Genomic DNA, 15,704 nt, shown 5'->3' on the forward strand with positions numbered 1-15,704 from the left:
ACAATATTATATCGGAAATAAAATGTGTTTTTCTATACTATCACCTCCCAGGTCTCTCTACTGGTTTTTTATAAGCTTATCAGTACATAAACCTATTTTATGTTTGTCCACAAATATTGGACGCTTCGTTACGAGATCATCAAGTATTTCAATATCGATATAATTTGAAGGGAAACAAAAATATTATAAATCATCTGTCTGATATTTCTTCCGACCTTCTTCGTTTAGAAGGTGGAAGAGAGGGGGAGGGGTAGGGAGGTGGATCGAAGGAGTTTACGGAACTAGAAGGGGGAAGGAGTGGCTTGGGTTTGGGGGAAGGGTAGAAAGGGAGATAAAAGGTGGGGGGAGGTTTGTTTTTACTCCTCCATTTTACGTTTCAAGTAGCTTTATACGTTTAGAAGAAAGCTTGATTTTATTTTCAATTGAAATATGAGAAGATAATCTTGTATTGCTCTCCAGCTAGTAGTGTATCAAGTACCCGGAGAATAAAGTAAATGCTTTGGAGCAAAACCTTGATCAGTTTTCATTCTCCAATGTTTAATATTTTTCGAACACGAATCACAAAATGAATATTTAAACAGAAAATGATTCTCTTTCTATCATTCATCATATACGTGTCTGTTGGGACAGAAGGAAGGTAATCATAATATCTCACAGATAGGAGAAGTGATTCAACCCTAAACCATACTGGTTTCTACTCATTAACTCTTAATTTAAACCTACTGCAGGGATGATTAGAGAGAAAATATTGAATGATACATTTAGAGCACAAATGTGAAATAAGCAAACTTAGATTTTCTAATCCCTATACCTTCGCAACCTGATGGTGTAAACTTTTGACATTTCAAACTTCATAGTTTGAAATGTCTAAGGTCTACGACATAGTATGCACTTTTTAAATAAGGAGTTATGATAAAAATTTAAGATTTCAATAAAACGTGAAAACTTTAATCGACTTTTGGCGAGTAATCAATTCCTTTAATAAAGTCTGGTTGGCTAGACACTGTAATCTTGCCAGGCTACGTTTGTTGCATTAAACGTGCTGGGTCAACTCTATACTTGGTGGTCCAGAGTTATATAAACTGCACAGTACGAGTTGATGTATTAACACTGTACAGTACAGTACCGGCTCAGATCAAGTAACTTTTAGATTATGGTGTAGGATAGACTTGGTGGTTTCTTCTAACTGTAAAGAGCAGAAAGAGTTTTATTTTTGTTATAAATAACAGAGTTTTATAGGGAGAGTAGAGACAAATAGATAATTACTCATTTTCTTTATACTTTTTATATCAAGCGAGAGAGATGGTTTAATTCACTCACAACAAATAGGAGTTACATTCTTCAAGATTTATTTTCATTTATGGTTTGCCATCAATTCAACTTGGTCGCTAATAAAAAAATCGATTGTTATATTATTATAAAGATTTATCACACATAAATATAAACACCCACATATGTAAATGGTGTAGTTTACATTTATTTAGATATTTCGAATATATAGTTTTACAAAAGTAAAAAATATGCAAAATTTTGCATAAATGGGCGACATTGATCATTACTCATTACTTAACATATTTATCATTACAGTTATTATGTAATCATCGAATCATTCAACATATAAATTATTCATTCTTGTATTTAATAGTTCTTGTAAAATCGGAACTTTCCATGCATGGTCCAATGGAAATCAGAATATTTCATTTGTTTTCATGTTAAACACCAGAGCTGTTNGCTTAGAACTTGCTTCAATAGTCTCATAGAAAGACACACATCTGCTAGCTAACATAGTTTTTACATGTAAACATTGTGAAATACTTTCAATCAAGTACCTATGCGTATCTCTAGGTACATTAAAAAGAATTCTAATAGCAGTATTCCATGCTGTATACAATTTTGAAACACATTGGGAACTCAAGTCCCAAATACCAGATCCATAAAAACTACAACAGTAAATATCATACAGTTTTAAAACAACATCAGGATTGTTAAAATAAAATTCTTGGTTAAGGGAATGAATTTTTGAAATGAAAATAGTTCGTTTTTTATTGCAATCTATGGTCATTGAATTATTTTTTTTGCAGAATATGTCCTAAATGTTTCAAGTCGTTGACAAATGGTAAAAGGAATTGAGTCTTTGCCACAAACTCTGATTTTCTAATCACTCTAACTTTGAAACCAATGTCGTAGACCTTAGATATGTCAAACTATGAATTCTGTTAGATCAAATAATCTAAGTTTGAAATATCAAAGGTTTACAACATCGGGCTCTAAAGATATTGAGGTTTAAATATTTGAATTTGTTCCAAAGACTCAATTCCTTTGGGTTATTTCATTAAAGCCCTCGCTTGCTTGATTACTTAATTCACTCAATAATTGATTCTTCTTAAAGAGACTGATAAGCGTAATTTCAAATGACCCTCCAAGGAAAGATGTCAATGCCTGATTCAAAACGACCCTTGAAACCTTTATCTGATTAGTATAATTCTGATAATTTCTGGAAACACAAAAAAATATTTTTATAAACATAAACATTATACTTGATCAGGCAAAGGTTTTAAGGGTACCGTTGTAAATCGGATATTGCGCAGGGAAACAGGAAATTACGCTTACAGTCTATTTAAGAAGGTTGATTCGTTTTTGCTTTATATAATCTTTCGACACAAAAATTTGGATAGCCTAATAAAAGTAAGTTTTAGCATTAACACCTTTGAAATTTGTGAAAATTCTTAGATTTATGTAAGACATTGAAAAAAAGCAGAATACTTCAAAATAAGAAATAAAAATAAGAACAAAATTAACACCATCCTAAACCTACAACTACTTTACAGGGAAGTTAAGGGAATTTGGACATTTATTCGTCAAGGGAACCCGTGGGTATGTATATGTAGTGTACCTTGTAATTTCCTGAAAAGGTAGTTGTATACAATTTTGTCGTCTTTTAACATGCAAATACGCGAATTTATTCACGAAAACTATGCAGGGCGGGTCGTTATTTTCAGTAACTTCACGTCCCTCTGTTGGGGGTATCATAGGTTGGTAGTGTTGGCCTAAAGCGATCAAGTGCTTATATCGGATTAAACAGCTGACTGGTATTTTGGATCTATAATTGGTCGTCATCAGATAGTTCATGACCTTCGGGTACGGAATAGTATGTTTTCTGAAGAAATTTATAGTTCAAAAATGTCGACCTCAGGCCATAAATTTTGTTTATTCAAGGTTTTCTTTAAACTCTTTCTTTCACCATGTTGCGTGCTAGAGAAGCTAAAGAAACGATTTTAGCAAAGCTGATTAATAGTTCTGTATAGTCCCAGTGTGTGTTAGTGTGAGTGAGTGTATGTGCGTGTGTGTTATCCAATTAACAATTATGACAGAAAATTCCATAATTTCATTCCTTGTCACCTCTTTCCATTCTTCTCTACACCAAGTTTTAGCTTTTTACAAACTTTTAATTTAACAAAAAATAATGATTTAGAATTACTTTCTTTTTAATAGAAAGAATATAAACAAAAACCATAAATATTAAATATGTTTATAGACAAAATGTCAGTTTTTAAAAATCTACGAAAACATTTTCCAGGATGTGTTACACTTGTTCGAATTTAAAGCTTAATCAAACATGTCCTAAAGATGCTGTCAAAACTAATGTCAGGTAGGAAAATAATGAACTGTTGATTACAATAACAGTTAATTATATAACCATGGAGGTCTAATAATGCTTGTAACATTCTCCTAACAATAAATACTAAAATCCTAAGTTTAACCTGAGGTTTCCCAAAGAAATTGATTCTTTGCCACAAACTCTTATTTTCTAATTCATGTCTCTTTGCAAACCAATGTCATTTACCTTAGATATTTGTAATCAAATAATCTAAGTTTGAAATATCAAAGTTTTAAACCTTTAGGTTGCAAAGATATAAGGATTAGATAATCTAAGTTTGTGTAAAATAATCAATTCCGTTCAAACTTTATTTAGATATTAAGAAAGGAATCGGGTTCACTCCCCTCAAACTGTAATTTTTATGATCCATATATATTTGCAACCGTATGTTGTCACTGTGGTCTCTTGCCTTGCTACATTTGTTGCATATAACGTTCTGGGACTTTACACTGGGTATAGTTCAGGCTCAGATCATGCAGTTTTTAGAATGGGGTTTAGACCTTAGTTACGTCAAAATTTAAACTTTTCCAGATAGAATTTCAGAGTTTGAGGCGAGTAATCAGTTCAATTAGGGTAAAATATATTTATCCTTACAATTTGTTTTTAATACGATATGCTTAGGGTTTAATTTTATCTCCATTTAGTCTAAAAAGGTTCCAGACCAAGGTGACGTCTTTTGGATAGATTTGGCAGAATTAGAATAATTTTGAAAAATAATCGACATCGTTCAGTTAACTTCCAGCATCACGAACCTTTCCGGTGTTTTAATTTTTTTAAGATTTATTTTTTTATTTTTGAAAAGTGATGTATTTTCGTGCGTACTCTGGAGAACTAGAAACGATGCTAAGGTGAGTTGGGAGGATTAAGGGATAAAAACAAATTAGATTAAAAAGATTTTAGGTTTTGATTTTTCTGTCAAAGTTTGCAAAAAATTTATAATATTTAGAAACAATATGCCAAATGAAGAAATGTTTTTCTTTTACTTACACAGATTGTTTTCAATCGGACCGGAAGTCAAAAAAGTGTCTTTGAATTTTTATTGATGAAAAAGTTGAAATGTTTATAATTTTGATCTTTTTTCAATGTTGCGTGAAAATAAAAAATTATTTATGTTTCTGTGATTAAATTAGTTTGGGATTAAATATTTTTGATTGGATTTATTAGAAAATAGAAATCTTTAACTCTGAAGTTTAAATTGCACTCCAGAAGAATTGAAGAAATTAAAGACAACAAATTTTTTTCAACACTCTTTCAATTATCAGTAGTAACTCCTAATAATCTGAGAAATATTGCAGAAAAATGTGATATACATAGAGTCAAACATATTGTAATAAATTGTATGATATTTCGTTGAATACCTCCTAAAGATTGAAGAGAATTCCATTTTAAATAAAATAAAAAATAGCAATGTTATCGATGAAATTGATCAATCTGAGCTTATAAATTTGATATGCACGACCTATCTTTAGCAGAATTTATTTAAAATTATTTTTCTTGTATTAACTTTGTACGAATTATCTAAATTGTGTATTTTCACGAAATAAATAAATAAATAAATAAATAAATAATGATTAAAAGTATAATTTTCATAGGAGGAGAATAATTCAAAACTTTTGAGACAAACCTTTTTATATGATAATGAATGTTTGAAAACTGAAAGATGGAAGGATTTCATGAAAAGAAGGTATATATCTAATTAAATATTTTATAAGAAAATAGTTAAATCGATATAAAGGAATTGAGTAATTGGAACAAAATCAAATGTTTAAACCCCAATATCTCTTGAACCGGATCTTGTAAACCTTTGATATTTCAAACTCAGATTATTTGATTTGAAAGAATTCATAGTTTGAAATATTTTAGGTCTACAACATTTGGTTCCAAAGATATAGTTATTAGAAATTCAGAGTTTGTGGCAAAGACTCAATTCCTATAGATAAAACTGATTTGAATCTGTACTCATACCACCCCATTAAATTTTTAAAACTTTTTACTTGAATCTAGCCTACAGAGACATCAGTTTCAAGATTTAGAACTATGAAAATCGTTGTTATAATTTATCATCATTTCTAGGTATAATGTGCAAGGTGAGATGGAATGTTGTAAAACTGATCTATGCAACACCCTGGAGATAAGTCCTGTTTCCTCCGCCAGTAATTCTACCCACCCGGATAGAAACTATGTATCCGGGTGCTCTAAAAGGTTTAGATTAAATGGAACGGAGTCTCTAGTTCCATCTCATTTTATAGCAATGAATGATGATTTAACCCCTCCTATGGAGTCTGTGTCTCTTGAGCTAAGAAAGAAAAGGGAAACTACTCCGACTGGAGAAGGAAGCAGAGTAAAAAGAGATATTAACCAACCAGGAGCAACCTTAACATCGAACCAGTCTCAGGTTTGTAATACAGATATACACTTACGAAGTTACGTTGCAGTACAGTACGTAAAAGTACATTTAGGTACACACTTACAATGCAGTACAGTGCATTAAGTATGTATATAGGTATACACTTAAGGTGCAGTACAGCACATAAAAGACATCTAGGTACCACTTACGGTGCAGTACAGCACATTAAAGTACATATAGGTTTACGCTTACAGTGCAGTACAGTAGAGTTTAGTACATATACACTTGTAGTGCAGTACAGTAGAGTATCGTGTATATGGGTATACACTTACAGTGCAGTACAGTACAGTAAAGTGCGGTACATTACGGTACAGCATAAACAATTATGCACGGAAGGGTTGTAGGCCATTTTTCAAGTTTTATTTCCAATAGTGTCTTTTTACGGTCATTACGACTTTTTCAAAGGTTGACTCTTACTGTAGTTTGCAGCCTATCAGAAGGCCTATCCTAATCATAACAAATATTTTAAAAACAAAGGAATTGAGTCTTTGCAACAAATCTCAATTTTCTAATACCTATATATCTGCAACCTAATTATTTAAACCTTAGATATTTCAAACTTTCATTATTTGATATAACAGAAGTCAAAGTTTGAAATATCTAAGGTCTACAACATTGGGTTATTAAGATATAGGGATTTAAAAACCAGAGTTTGTGGCAAAGACTCAATTCCTTTGTTTGAGGCGCTGCACCGCAGACACTTTAAGAAACAAGATCGCATAAACTTTACTTGAAACGAATGCAATTCTTTGGATTGAGAATTTCTCCAGAATATCTTTATCCAGACACGTTTTAGTTCTAGTTCTAGTTCTAGTTCTAGTTCTAGTTCTAGTTCTAGTTCTAGTTCTAGTTCTAGTTCTAGTTCTAGTTCTAGTTCTAGTTCTTAGTTCTAGTTCTAGTTCTAGTTCTAGTTCTAGTTCTAGTTCTAGTTCTAGTTCTAGTTCTAGTTCTAGTTCTAGTTCTAGTTCTAGTTTCAGCAAAATTCTTTCTTCTGTCTGAAAACTTTTAAACTTTAAAGTTTGATCGTACTGTAGGCATATTTTAAATCGCATAAGCATGCATAAAATGTAAAAAAATGTTCTATTAAGAGATGTTAAATACATCACTTTTTTGTTAATCCAGGTTGGAAAAGATACTCCCTCCTACAGACTCAACTCCGTTCAACTTATTCTTGGAGACGAGGAGAAAATATTTGAATTTGTAACCTCGCCATCTACAACAAGGTTTTTTCTTTAGCTTTTTTAAATTAGAAATATTAATTTTGTTAAACATTTTAGGAGCCTTAATAGTAGTGTTCAAGGAATAACGATCCCACCAAGTCAAGGTTTGCCTTCTATATATTCTTCTATATAGTAGGTGGGTGGTTGAACCTTTCAGAAGGGAAATAAAAGATTTAATCCACCTTAAATTATTTAGTAGTATTTTAGTTTCTCCTGTGAATGAGTCAAACCAAAGTACAGCTCCGTTCTCCTTGACCACTCAGTTTCCATTATCTTCACCTACCCTGGGTTTAGCTCCAGGTTTTGTATTTGCACCGGGAGAAACCAAGATAAACTTCAACTCATCCGATGGATTAAACAAGTTTACTCAACTTGTAAATGCGTCTCAAACCGTTCCTCCGTCCGGACTAGGTTCAGTTGCTTCTTTGACAGTTCCGGGTACAAACCTAACCAGCAGCAAACAAAACTTATCAGTTATTTCTCCCGTTTTATCATTCGGTTCTGTCCCACAACAAACTCAAGCATTGAATCCAGTATCAGTTCCAGCTCCAAGGCCTGTGTTAAATCTAGCTCCTGATCTAGTTTCAAACTTAGTTCCAGTTTCAAATTTAGCTCCAGGACCACCTCTGCCTATATCTCCCATTCCAGCTCCAGTTCAACCTCCGTATCTAGCGACAGACTCTGATCCAGACAAACTCCAAAATCCTGCTTTACTTCTAGAAACCAACCAAACCCTAGGCCAGGAAAATATTCTCCCAACCACAACCAACCGGACTGTAAAAGCTCAAACTGCACAAAATGGGTCTCTCCTAGGTGAAGTCAGGGAATTGGATGTTCAGGAGATTCTTTCCCGACATGAACCTGCATTAATAGATGCAAATAAACCTGTATTACTAAACTCTAGTACTCCAGGTGTTTACTCCACAACCGTCACCTACCCGCTAAACGGTACACAGGTCAATGGAATGATGATACTTGAAACAAACAATACCTTCTCAAAACAGAACTCAAATTCTGGTTTACCATCAGTTCCTCCTGCATTTAACCCAAGCTCTAAACTCACATCAGATAACAGTACTGCACAGCTACCCACCACGGCTAACTTAACTAACGACAACCCAACAACTTCAATCAGCAATTTGCTTGCAACCAACAGCTCTTTATTGAAAACTGTCAATAGCACAGGTAACATGTTGTTGTCAAACAGCAGTGTCCCTTTTCCTCAGAATATAGACAACACCGTAATACCATTGAACAACAACACAAATCAATTAAACAACAGTATTGGACAAGCCAAAAATTCCACTGTTCCCTTAATCAACAACTCGGTGCCCGTTAGTAACGAATTACTGCCCCAATCCAATATTAGCGTGCCAGCAATCTTCCAACAACCGTCATTGAACCCAAACAATACAAATATCACTTCTCCAGTGAACGGGTTTAAAGGCAAGAAAGCTAATATCTCCAGCAGTACCTCAGAACTGACAAACCTTACTTCACCAATGGAACCAACCAACCTGGAGATAAATAATTCTTCGGAGATAGAATCCCACAACAAGCTTCTTATTTTCTACGTCAAGTTTGAAAATAAAACTGCAAATAACAACGTGGTTTTAAGGTTAGATTTCAAGAAAACTAAGACTATTTTATATTTTAATTATATTCTTTCACTAAAAGAGATTGTAAGCCTTGTTTCAATTGACCCCCATGCAAAGATTGCTTTTGTAGAGAAACTACAATTGAAAATAATCGGTTTTCAAACTATAAACATCGATATCTATTTTATACTTGATCAGACAAAACTTTCAAAGGTACCGTTGTGAATCCGGCAGTTCAATCTTTGCATAGAGAGCAACTTGAAATTACGCGTATAGTCCCATTAAGTATGATATATCCAAGATTATTGGATGGTAACCTGGATCCTACTAAACTCTACAGTGTGAGGATAGAACAGAACGGACCTGTTGCTAATCTCATGGTCAAGGTGTCTACTGACGAAGATAAAGGTTAAAAAAAGTGTTTGCAAAACTATACTTTATGTACATTACATCAAAATGAATGTTAGGAAACATTTGATAAATTTGAAAATGTGAATTGTAAAGCTTTCCATACATTAATATAAATATCTCAAGGATTTGGATCTGCGTCTTCCAGCTTATTCTTCAAGGAGGATCTAGAACCTTTACAGGTAGACAGGTAGACAGGTAGACAGGTAGGCAGGTAGACAGGTAGACAGGTAGACAGGTAGACAGGTAGACAGGTAGACAGGTAGACAGGAAGATAGGAAGACAGGTAGATAGATAAACAAGCAGACAGGTAGACAGATAGACAGGTAGAAAGACTGGATAAGTTCATTATTCTTTAGTTAGACGAATATACTGGATTCTGGATCCGGACCGTGAACTCAAGTGTAGAGCTAGGACGGATACAATCAAACCAAGGCATAACGATGAACAAACCTATTGTCAGGTAGAATAATATTAATGATTTTTCTTAATAGAAATTTTCTTTTTAAGGAACTGTAAGCGTAATTTAAAGTGAGTAAAAAGAGTCTGTGTTAAAATATTTATTTTCTGCCGATTTAAGAAAGTGAATATTTATATTTTTTAAACAAAGTGTTCAAATATTAACAACTTATCGTATATTAATGAGAATAATTTCGACAACCTTAATCAGTCAAAGGTTTAAAGGGTACCGTTGTAAATGCAGTATGCATGGAACTGAAATTACGCTTACAGTCCCTTTCATCTAAATAAAAGTTTAATTTGCATCAACTTGATTGATTGTGTTTAGATGGTCTGACTCAAGTAACCTGGTAGATGTTCACTATGTAGGGTTTACAGGAGGAGGATCAGGGGGAGTAGTTCTAGAATATGCTTGTAATACAACTCAGGTACTAGGAGTAGAACTAGGAATAGTTCTAGAATATACCTGTAATACAACTCAGGTACTAGGAGTAGTTATAGAATATGCCTTTAATACAACTCAGGTACTAGGAGTAGAACTAGGAGTAGTTCTTGAATATACCTGTAATAAACTCAGGTACTAGGAGTAGACCTAGGAGTAGTTCTAGAATATACCTGTAATACAACTCAGGTACTAGGAGTAGAACTAGGAGTAGTTCTAGAATATACCTGTAATACAACTCAGGTACTAGGAGTAGAACTAGGAGTAGTTCTTGAATATGCTTGTGATACAACTCAGGTAGTAGGAGTAGAACTAGGTGTAGTAGACTATGCCTTTGAGGTTGTAATACAGAAAATAGTTGGCTTAGTTATGCTCCTAACTCCAAATTGTTAAAAAAATTGTTAAAAAGACACATTAAAATTCTAACTTTTCCTTTTCCTATTTCATTGTAAAATTTCTATCATACTTCTATATATTTATTTTTGTAAAGACATTTATTTTTTATTTAAAGTTAGGAGTTGGTGGGGTGGAGCAAGGAGCAAGTTCTAAACTCTCCGAACCTTAAGCGGATCTGTGGTGAGAGGAAACCACAGCTTAGTAGATTATATCCAGGTTCTAAATAAATATAAATACTCTCTGCAAAGTAGAATTCTAGTTTAGTCCTTCTTTTCAGGATATTTATATCTGTGCTCGAAAAAATATCATAAAGTTCGTTAGAAAGGTTACCCCCATGTTATCCCAAAGTTGCTGGAAAGTATGTTCTCACTTTTGTTCGAAAGAATAACTTTCTTTGGCTGGAGTCCTAATCAAAGCTTGGAAAAATATTCTTTCCAACTCATATTTCTTTGTTTTCCAAATTGAATTTCATGATATGTTTTTAAACGTGTTTTTTTGTCTAAATTTGAATTTAAAAATGTTGTAAATAAACGTTCAGTTTGTGTAGAAAACAGTTTAAATGGAGAGCTGATGAAAGCATTGCATGAAGAGAGGTTGATGGAGTTTGTTAGGTATTCTACTGTGACGTATTAGAATAGGTCTAGAACTAGACTAGGTTTATTGTAAACATTTAGTAAAGCTTAATGTCGCACCCAGGCCAGGCCTTCCATTCATTCACATTAACACCGACTAAATAACTAGTCTTGGTTTTTATCTTCTTTCTATAAAAGAAAGCTCTTCGCTAATATATGTGTATATATTTATATGTTAGCTAAAGCTAGCTAAACGGCTGGACCAAATTGGCTGAATTTTTTTATGGAAACCCATGGGTAGCCCGGGGGTAATATGGGATAAAAAAATGGAAATTTTTTAAAATCGCCATGCTACGTCGGGCACTTCAAGCCAAAATAATGATTTAAGACCAAGCTCGGGTAAACGGCGAGAATAACTATGAGTAACCTGGGTACGTCAGAAAACCAGTGTACAGAATACAACTACANCGCATTGCAACATTTTTTACTCTTGAAAACATCCTTTTACGTCTTTTAGTTTTAAAGAAACTATTTTTCTTCTTGAAAACGTTTTGGAATTCTCTGAAAGGGACTATACACGTAATATCCCGTGATCTCGTATTGTAAAATGATGTTCCCGATTCACAACGGTGCCCTTTTAACACTTATCTGATCAAGGTAGCCTCTGAGTGTCAGGTCTGGACCAAACTAACCAAGTTGGAAAAAACAGCACGTTTCCTTGTGTGAAATATGAAAGGCTGCATATTTAGAAATCAAGAAAGGTTGTTTTTGATTTTTAAAATAAAATTAAAATTTTTCAATATTTTGATTATTAGTCGATACAAAAGAGAGTAGAGTGATGAAAATAATTCTAGCTTTTATGTTGCTTTTAGTGTTGAATAACAAATATTGTTAACAATGTTTTACTTGGTCTATGTTCTGTAAATTAAATAAAATGAACATGGTCAGAATGACACAAAATGTAAACATTTTGAGGAATATTAAAACAACAAACCTAATCTAGAGGATATATCTGCCCTTCTTTACTTTTTCAGTTTAAATTTAGTTGCCCCTCGTCATGTTGACAAGTTATTTACGAAGTTTCTCGCCAACTAAATAGATCCATGAAAATAAAGTTTCTAAATAATAACTGACAAACATTTTCTCATCTTTGGTTAAAAATGTCTTTTATGTTTTGTAGCAAAAGGACAATGCAGTTGGAATTAGAGGATAGATAAGGGAAATTAGAGGATAGAGAAGGGAAATTAGAGGATAGAGAAGGGAAATTAGAGGATAGAGAAGGGAAATTAGAGGATAGAGAAGGGAAATTAGAAGATAGAGAAGGGAAATTAGAGGATAGAGAAGGGAAATTAGAGGATAGAGAAGAGAAATTAGAGGATAGAGAACGGTAATTAGAGGATAGAGAAGGGAAATTAGAGGATAGAGAAGAGAAATTAGAGGATATAGAAGTGAAATTAGAGGATAGAGAAGAGAAATTAGAGGATAGAGAAGGGAAATTAGAGGATAAAGAAGGGAAATTAGAGGATAGAGAAGGGAAATTAGAGGATAGAGAAGGGAAATTAGAGGACAGACAGAGTAATGTAAGAGGAGAGGATCAGTTTATATAGGTTTGGATCCTCATGATTAGATCAGTATTGCAAGATATGATGGAACGGTTTAGTATAAATACACTTTGATTTGACCACAGGACGCACAGTGGGGTGTAAGGGGAGGGTCAGCCAAAATGAAATTTTTCCATAAACCTCTTATTTATGTCAAATAAGGCTTGGCCGCTTAACATTTTTTTTGAGAAAGGTCTATAAGTTGTTTAAATGTTATGTTTTAGTTATTAATTTTGACCAAAACCCCGCTATTTCATGGAAAACTCTTAAAATATGATTTTTCAGTACTCCACTCTGACTAAATCAAGGTTTTGGCGTGCTGCCGTCGGCCCTAAATCTTTTATATGTGGTTTTCTTCCGAAATCAATCTCTGTAACAAAGACGACATCTAAATATATTTCTGGTTTACAGGATCCATTCAAGGATAAATATATGAACGGGAAAAGTAATTGAAATCATTATAAATCAATACAAGATACAATTGATACAATGTTTGTAAATTAAAAGATTTCAGAATATATTCATTTTGTCCATTCTCACAATGTAATACAAGACAAATGCATTTTAATAGGAGTATTGTGACAAAAACCAATCACCCCCCCCATGATCCCCTAAAATACCCCACCGTGAGAGAGCTTGATCAAATTTTCCACTGGAAATATATTAATACACTAGCACAGCACAGCACAGACTCTAGCACAGGGCTTCCTATTTGATCCGTTGCATTTTTAAATGACAGACAACCCAGCTGTAAACCTTCCTCTTTCTATATATTGGAATAAAGGAATTGAGTCTTTGCCACAAACTCAATTTGTTCTTATCCCTATATCTTCGGAACCTGATAATGTAAACCTTTGATATTTCAAACTTAAATTATTTGATCTAATACAATTCACAGCTTGAAATACCTAAGGTCTACGACACTGGGTTACAATGATATAGAGATTAGAAAATCAAAGTTTGTGACAAAGACTCAATTCCTTTCCGATAATCTTACACTTGCACTTACATTGTTTCTCGAAATTCCCAAATATTCTATGCCCTACGCGGTTTTAAAAAATTAAAATTAAAATATTTATTTCCTGTGACGTATACTGGAAAGTAAATATAAATATTTCTTAAATGTGAAACAGCTTGCAAACTAAATTACAAGCGATTCGGTAGAGAAGTAAGAATAGAACCGTACTGTTGTTTGTGAATCGTACATGCCACACTAATTAAGGATCAATTGAAATTACGTCTACAGTCCCAATAAACGGGGTAAATCTGATACTTTGATGTCTTCGGAAACTCCCTTTAAGAGTTTGAATAGAAGTTATATTGGGACAAACTGATTTGTGATATTATTACAAATAAATGGGAAAAACATGTTTTTTTATCAACCAGCTCATAGCAATACACGTTATTATTATTCATGTTATTTAATAATAGAAGGAAAAAAATGTAAAACTGAAAATACCCTTTTCTCCCCAGCTGAGGAAATATTATTTTATGAACCTGAACTTCTAAAAATAATGAAGATGAAGAAGAAAAATAATATAAGTTATTTAATAAGAAGGATGGATAGAGAGCAAGAGAGAACAATTGATTAAAAGCAAGATTTAAACTCATGTTTCAGGACTCCGGAGTAACTTTAAGTTGGATTGGAAAGAAGTAAAGAGGTTTGCGAATAAACCGTTCTTAATTTCCTAGTTTCGGAGTTTGTGTTAAACTATCCTGAACCTTGATCCGCTTGCCAAAACCGTCAAACTTCTCCAACCATCCTTTTAAACAAACCCAACCCTACAACTTGTCTCAACATACAACATAGTTCATTACCTGGCCCTGCAATACATAGCTTACCTTTGCTCTTATGATTACATAGCTCCAGTATTCACTTGGCTCCAGTATTCACTTGGCTCCAGTATTCACTTGGCTCAAGTATTCACTTGGCTCCAGTATTCACTTGTCTCCAGTATTCACTTGGCTCAGTATTCACTTGGCTCCAGTATTCACTTAGCTCCAGTATTTACTTACTCCAGTATTCACTTGGCTCAAGTATTCACTTGGCTCAAGTATTCACTTACTCCAGTATTCACTTGGCTTTAGTATTACTTGGCTCCAGTATTCACTTGGCTCCAGTGTTCACTTGGCTCCAGTATTCACTTACTCCAGTATTCACTTGGCTTTAGTATTACTTGGCTCCAGTATTCACTTGGCTCCAGTTCCAGTATTCACTTGGCTCCAGTATTCACTTGCTCCAGTATTCACTTGGCTTCAGTATTCACTTACTCCAGTATTCACTTGGCTTTAGTATTACTTGGCTCCAGTTATCACTTGGCTCCAGTATTCACTTGGCTCCAGTATTCACTTACTCCAGTATTCACTTGGCTTTAGTATTACTTGGCCCCAGTATTCACTTGGCTCCAGTGTTCACTTGGCTCCAGTATTCACTTACTCCAGTATTCACTTGGCTTCAGTATTCACTTACTCCAGTATTAACTTGGCTTTAGTATTACTTGGCTCCAGTATTCACTTACTCCAGTATTCACATGGCTTTAGTATTACTTGGCTCCATAATTCACTTACTCCAGTATTCACTTGGCTCCAGTATTCACTTGGCTTTAGTATTCACTTGGCTCCAGTGTTCACTTGGCTCCAGTGTTTACTTGGCTCCAGTATTCACTTACTCCAGTATTAACTTTTCTTTAGTATTACTTGGCTCCAGTATTCACTTGGCTTGCAGTATTTGCTTGGCTCCAGTATTTACTTGGCTCCAGTATTCACTGGGCTTGCAGTATTTACTTGGCTCCAGTATTCACTTGGCTCCAGTATTCACTTGGCTCCAGTATTCACTTGGCTCCAGTATTCACTGGGCTTGCAGTATTTACTTGGTTCCAGTATTTACTTAGCTTTAGTACTTATTTTAGCTCTTGTCTTCATTAACTCTAGTTTTCACTTTGG

At 33.8% G+C, this 15,704-nt stretch overlaps 1 protein-coding gene across 5 annotated transcripts; it reads left to right on the forward strand.

Moving 5' to 3' along the window:
• Window positions 1-451: 451 nt before the first annotated feature.
• LOC111695273 (mucin-5AC) lies at window positions 452-11,960 on the forward strand. 5 transcript variants are annotated; one of them, XM_023464528.1, is made up of 14 exons: window positions 452-637; window positions 3,578-3,649; window positions 4,461-4,506; window positions 5,251-5,342; window positions 5,732-6,053; window positions 7,188-7,288; window positions 7,343-7,389; window positions 7,493-8,903; window positions 9,185-9,291; window positions 9,418-9,473; window positions 9,651-9,754; window positions 10,079-10,178; window positions 10,704-10,804; window positions 11,818-11,960. In XM_023464528.1, the coding sequence occupies exons 1-13, from the start codon at window positions 585-587 to the stop codon at window positions 10,755-10,757; spliced, it is 2,565 nt and encodes an 854-aa protein (XP_023320296.1). In that variant the 5' UTR covers window positions 452-584; the 3' UTR covers window positions 10,758-10,804; window positions 11,818-11,960. The 5 variants fall into 5 exon arrangements, with proteins under 5 accessions (XP_023320296.1, XP_023320297.1, XP_023320295.1 ...); XM_023464529.1 differs by having other exon boundaries at window positions 11,822-11,960; XM_023464527.1 differs by lacking the exon at window positions 11,818-11,960 and adding an exon at window positions 10,866-11,134.
• Window positions 11,961-15,704: the final 3,744 nt, after the last annotated feature.

Source organism: Eurytemora carolleeae, unplaced genomic scaffold, assembly GCF_000591075.1.
Source record: "Eurytemora carolleeae unplaced genomic scaffold, Eaff_2.0 scaffold160, whole genome shotgun sequence".
Classification (NCBI taxonomy): Eukaryota; Metazoa; Arthropoda; class Copepoda; order Calanoida; family Temoridae; genus Eurytemora; species Eurytemora carolleeae.

Excerpts from the sequence above, each read along its gene's own strand:
- LOC111695273 (XM_023464528.1), top strand. The coding sequence starts at position 585 with ATGATTCTCTTTCTATCATTCATCATATACGTGTCTGTTGGGACAGAA. Across the intron at positions 3,650-4,460 it reads GCTGTCAAAACTAATGTCAG|TGATGTATTTTCGTGCGTAC; the intron begins GTAGGAAAATAA and ends ATTTTTGAAAAG. Across the intron at positions 7,390-7,492 it reads AACGATCCCACCAAGTCAAG|TTTCTCCTGTGAATGAGTCA; the intron begins GTTTGCCTTCTA and ends GTAGTATTTTAG.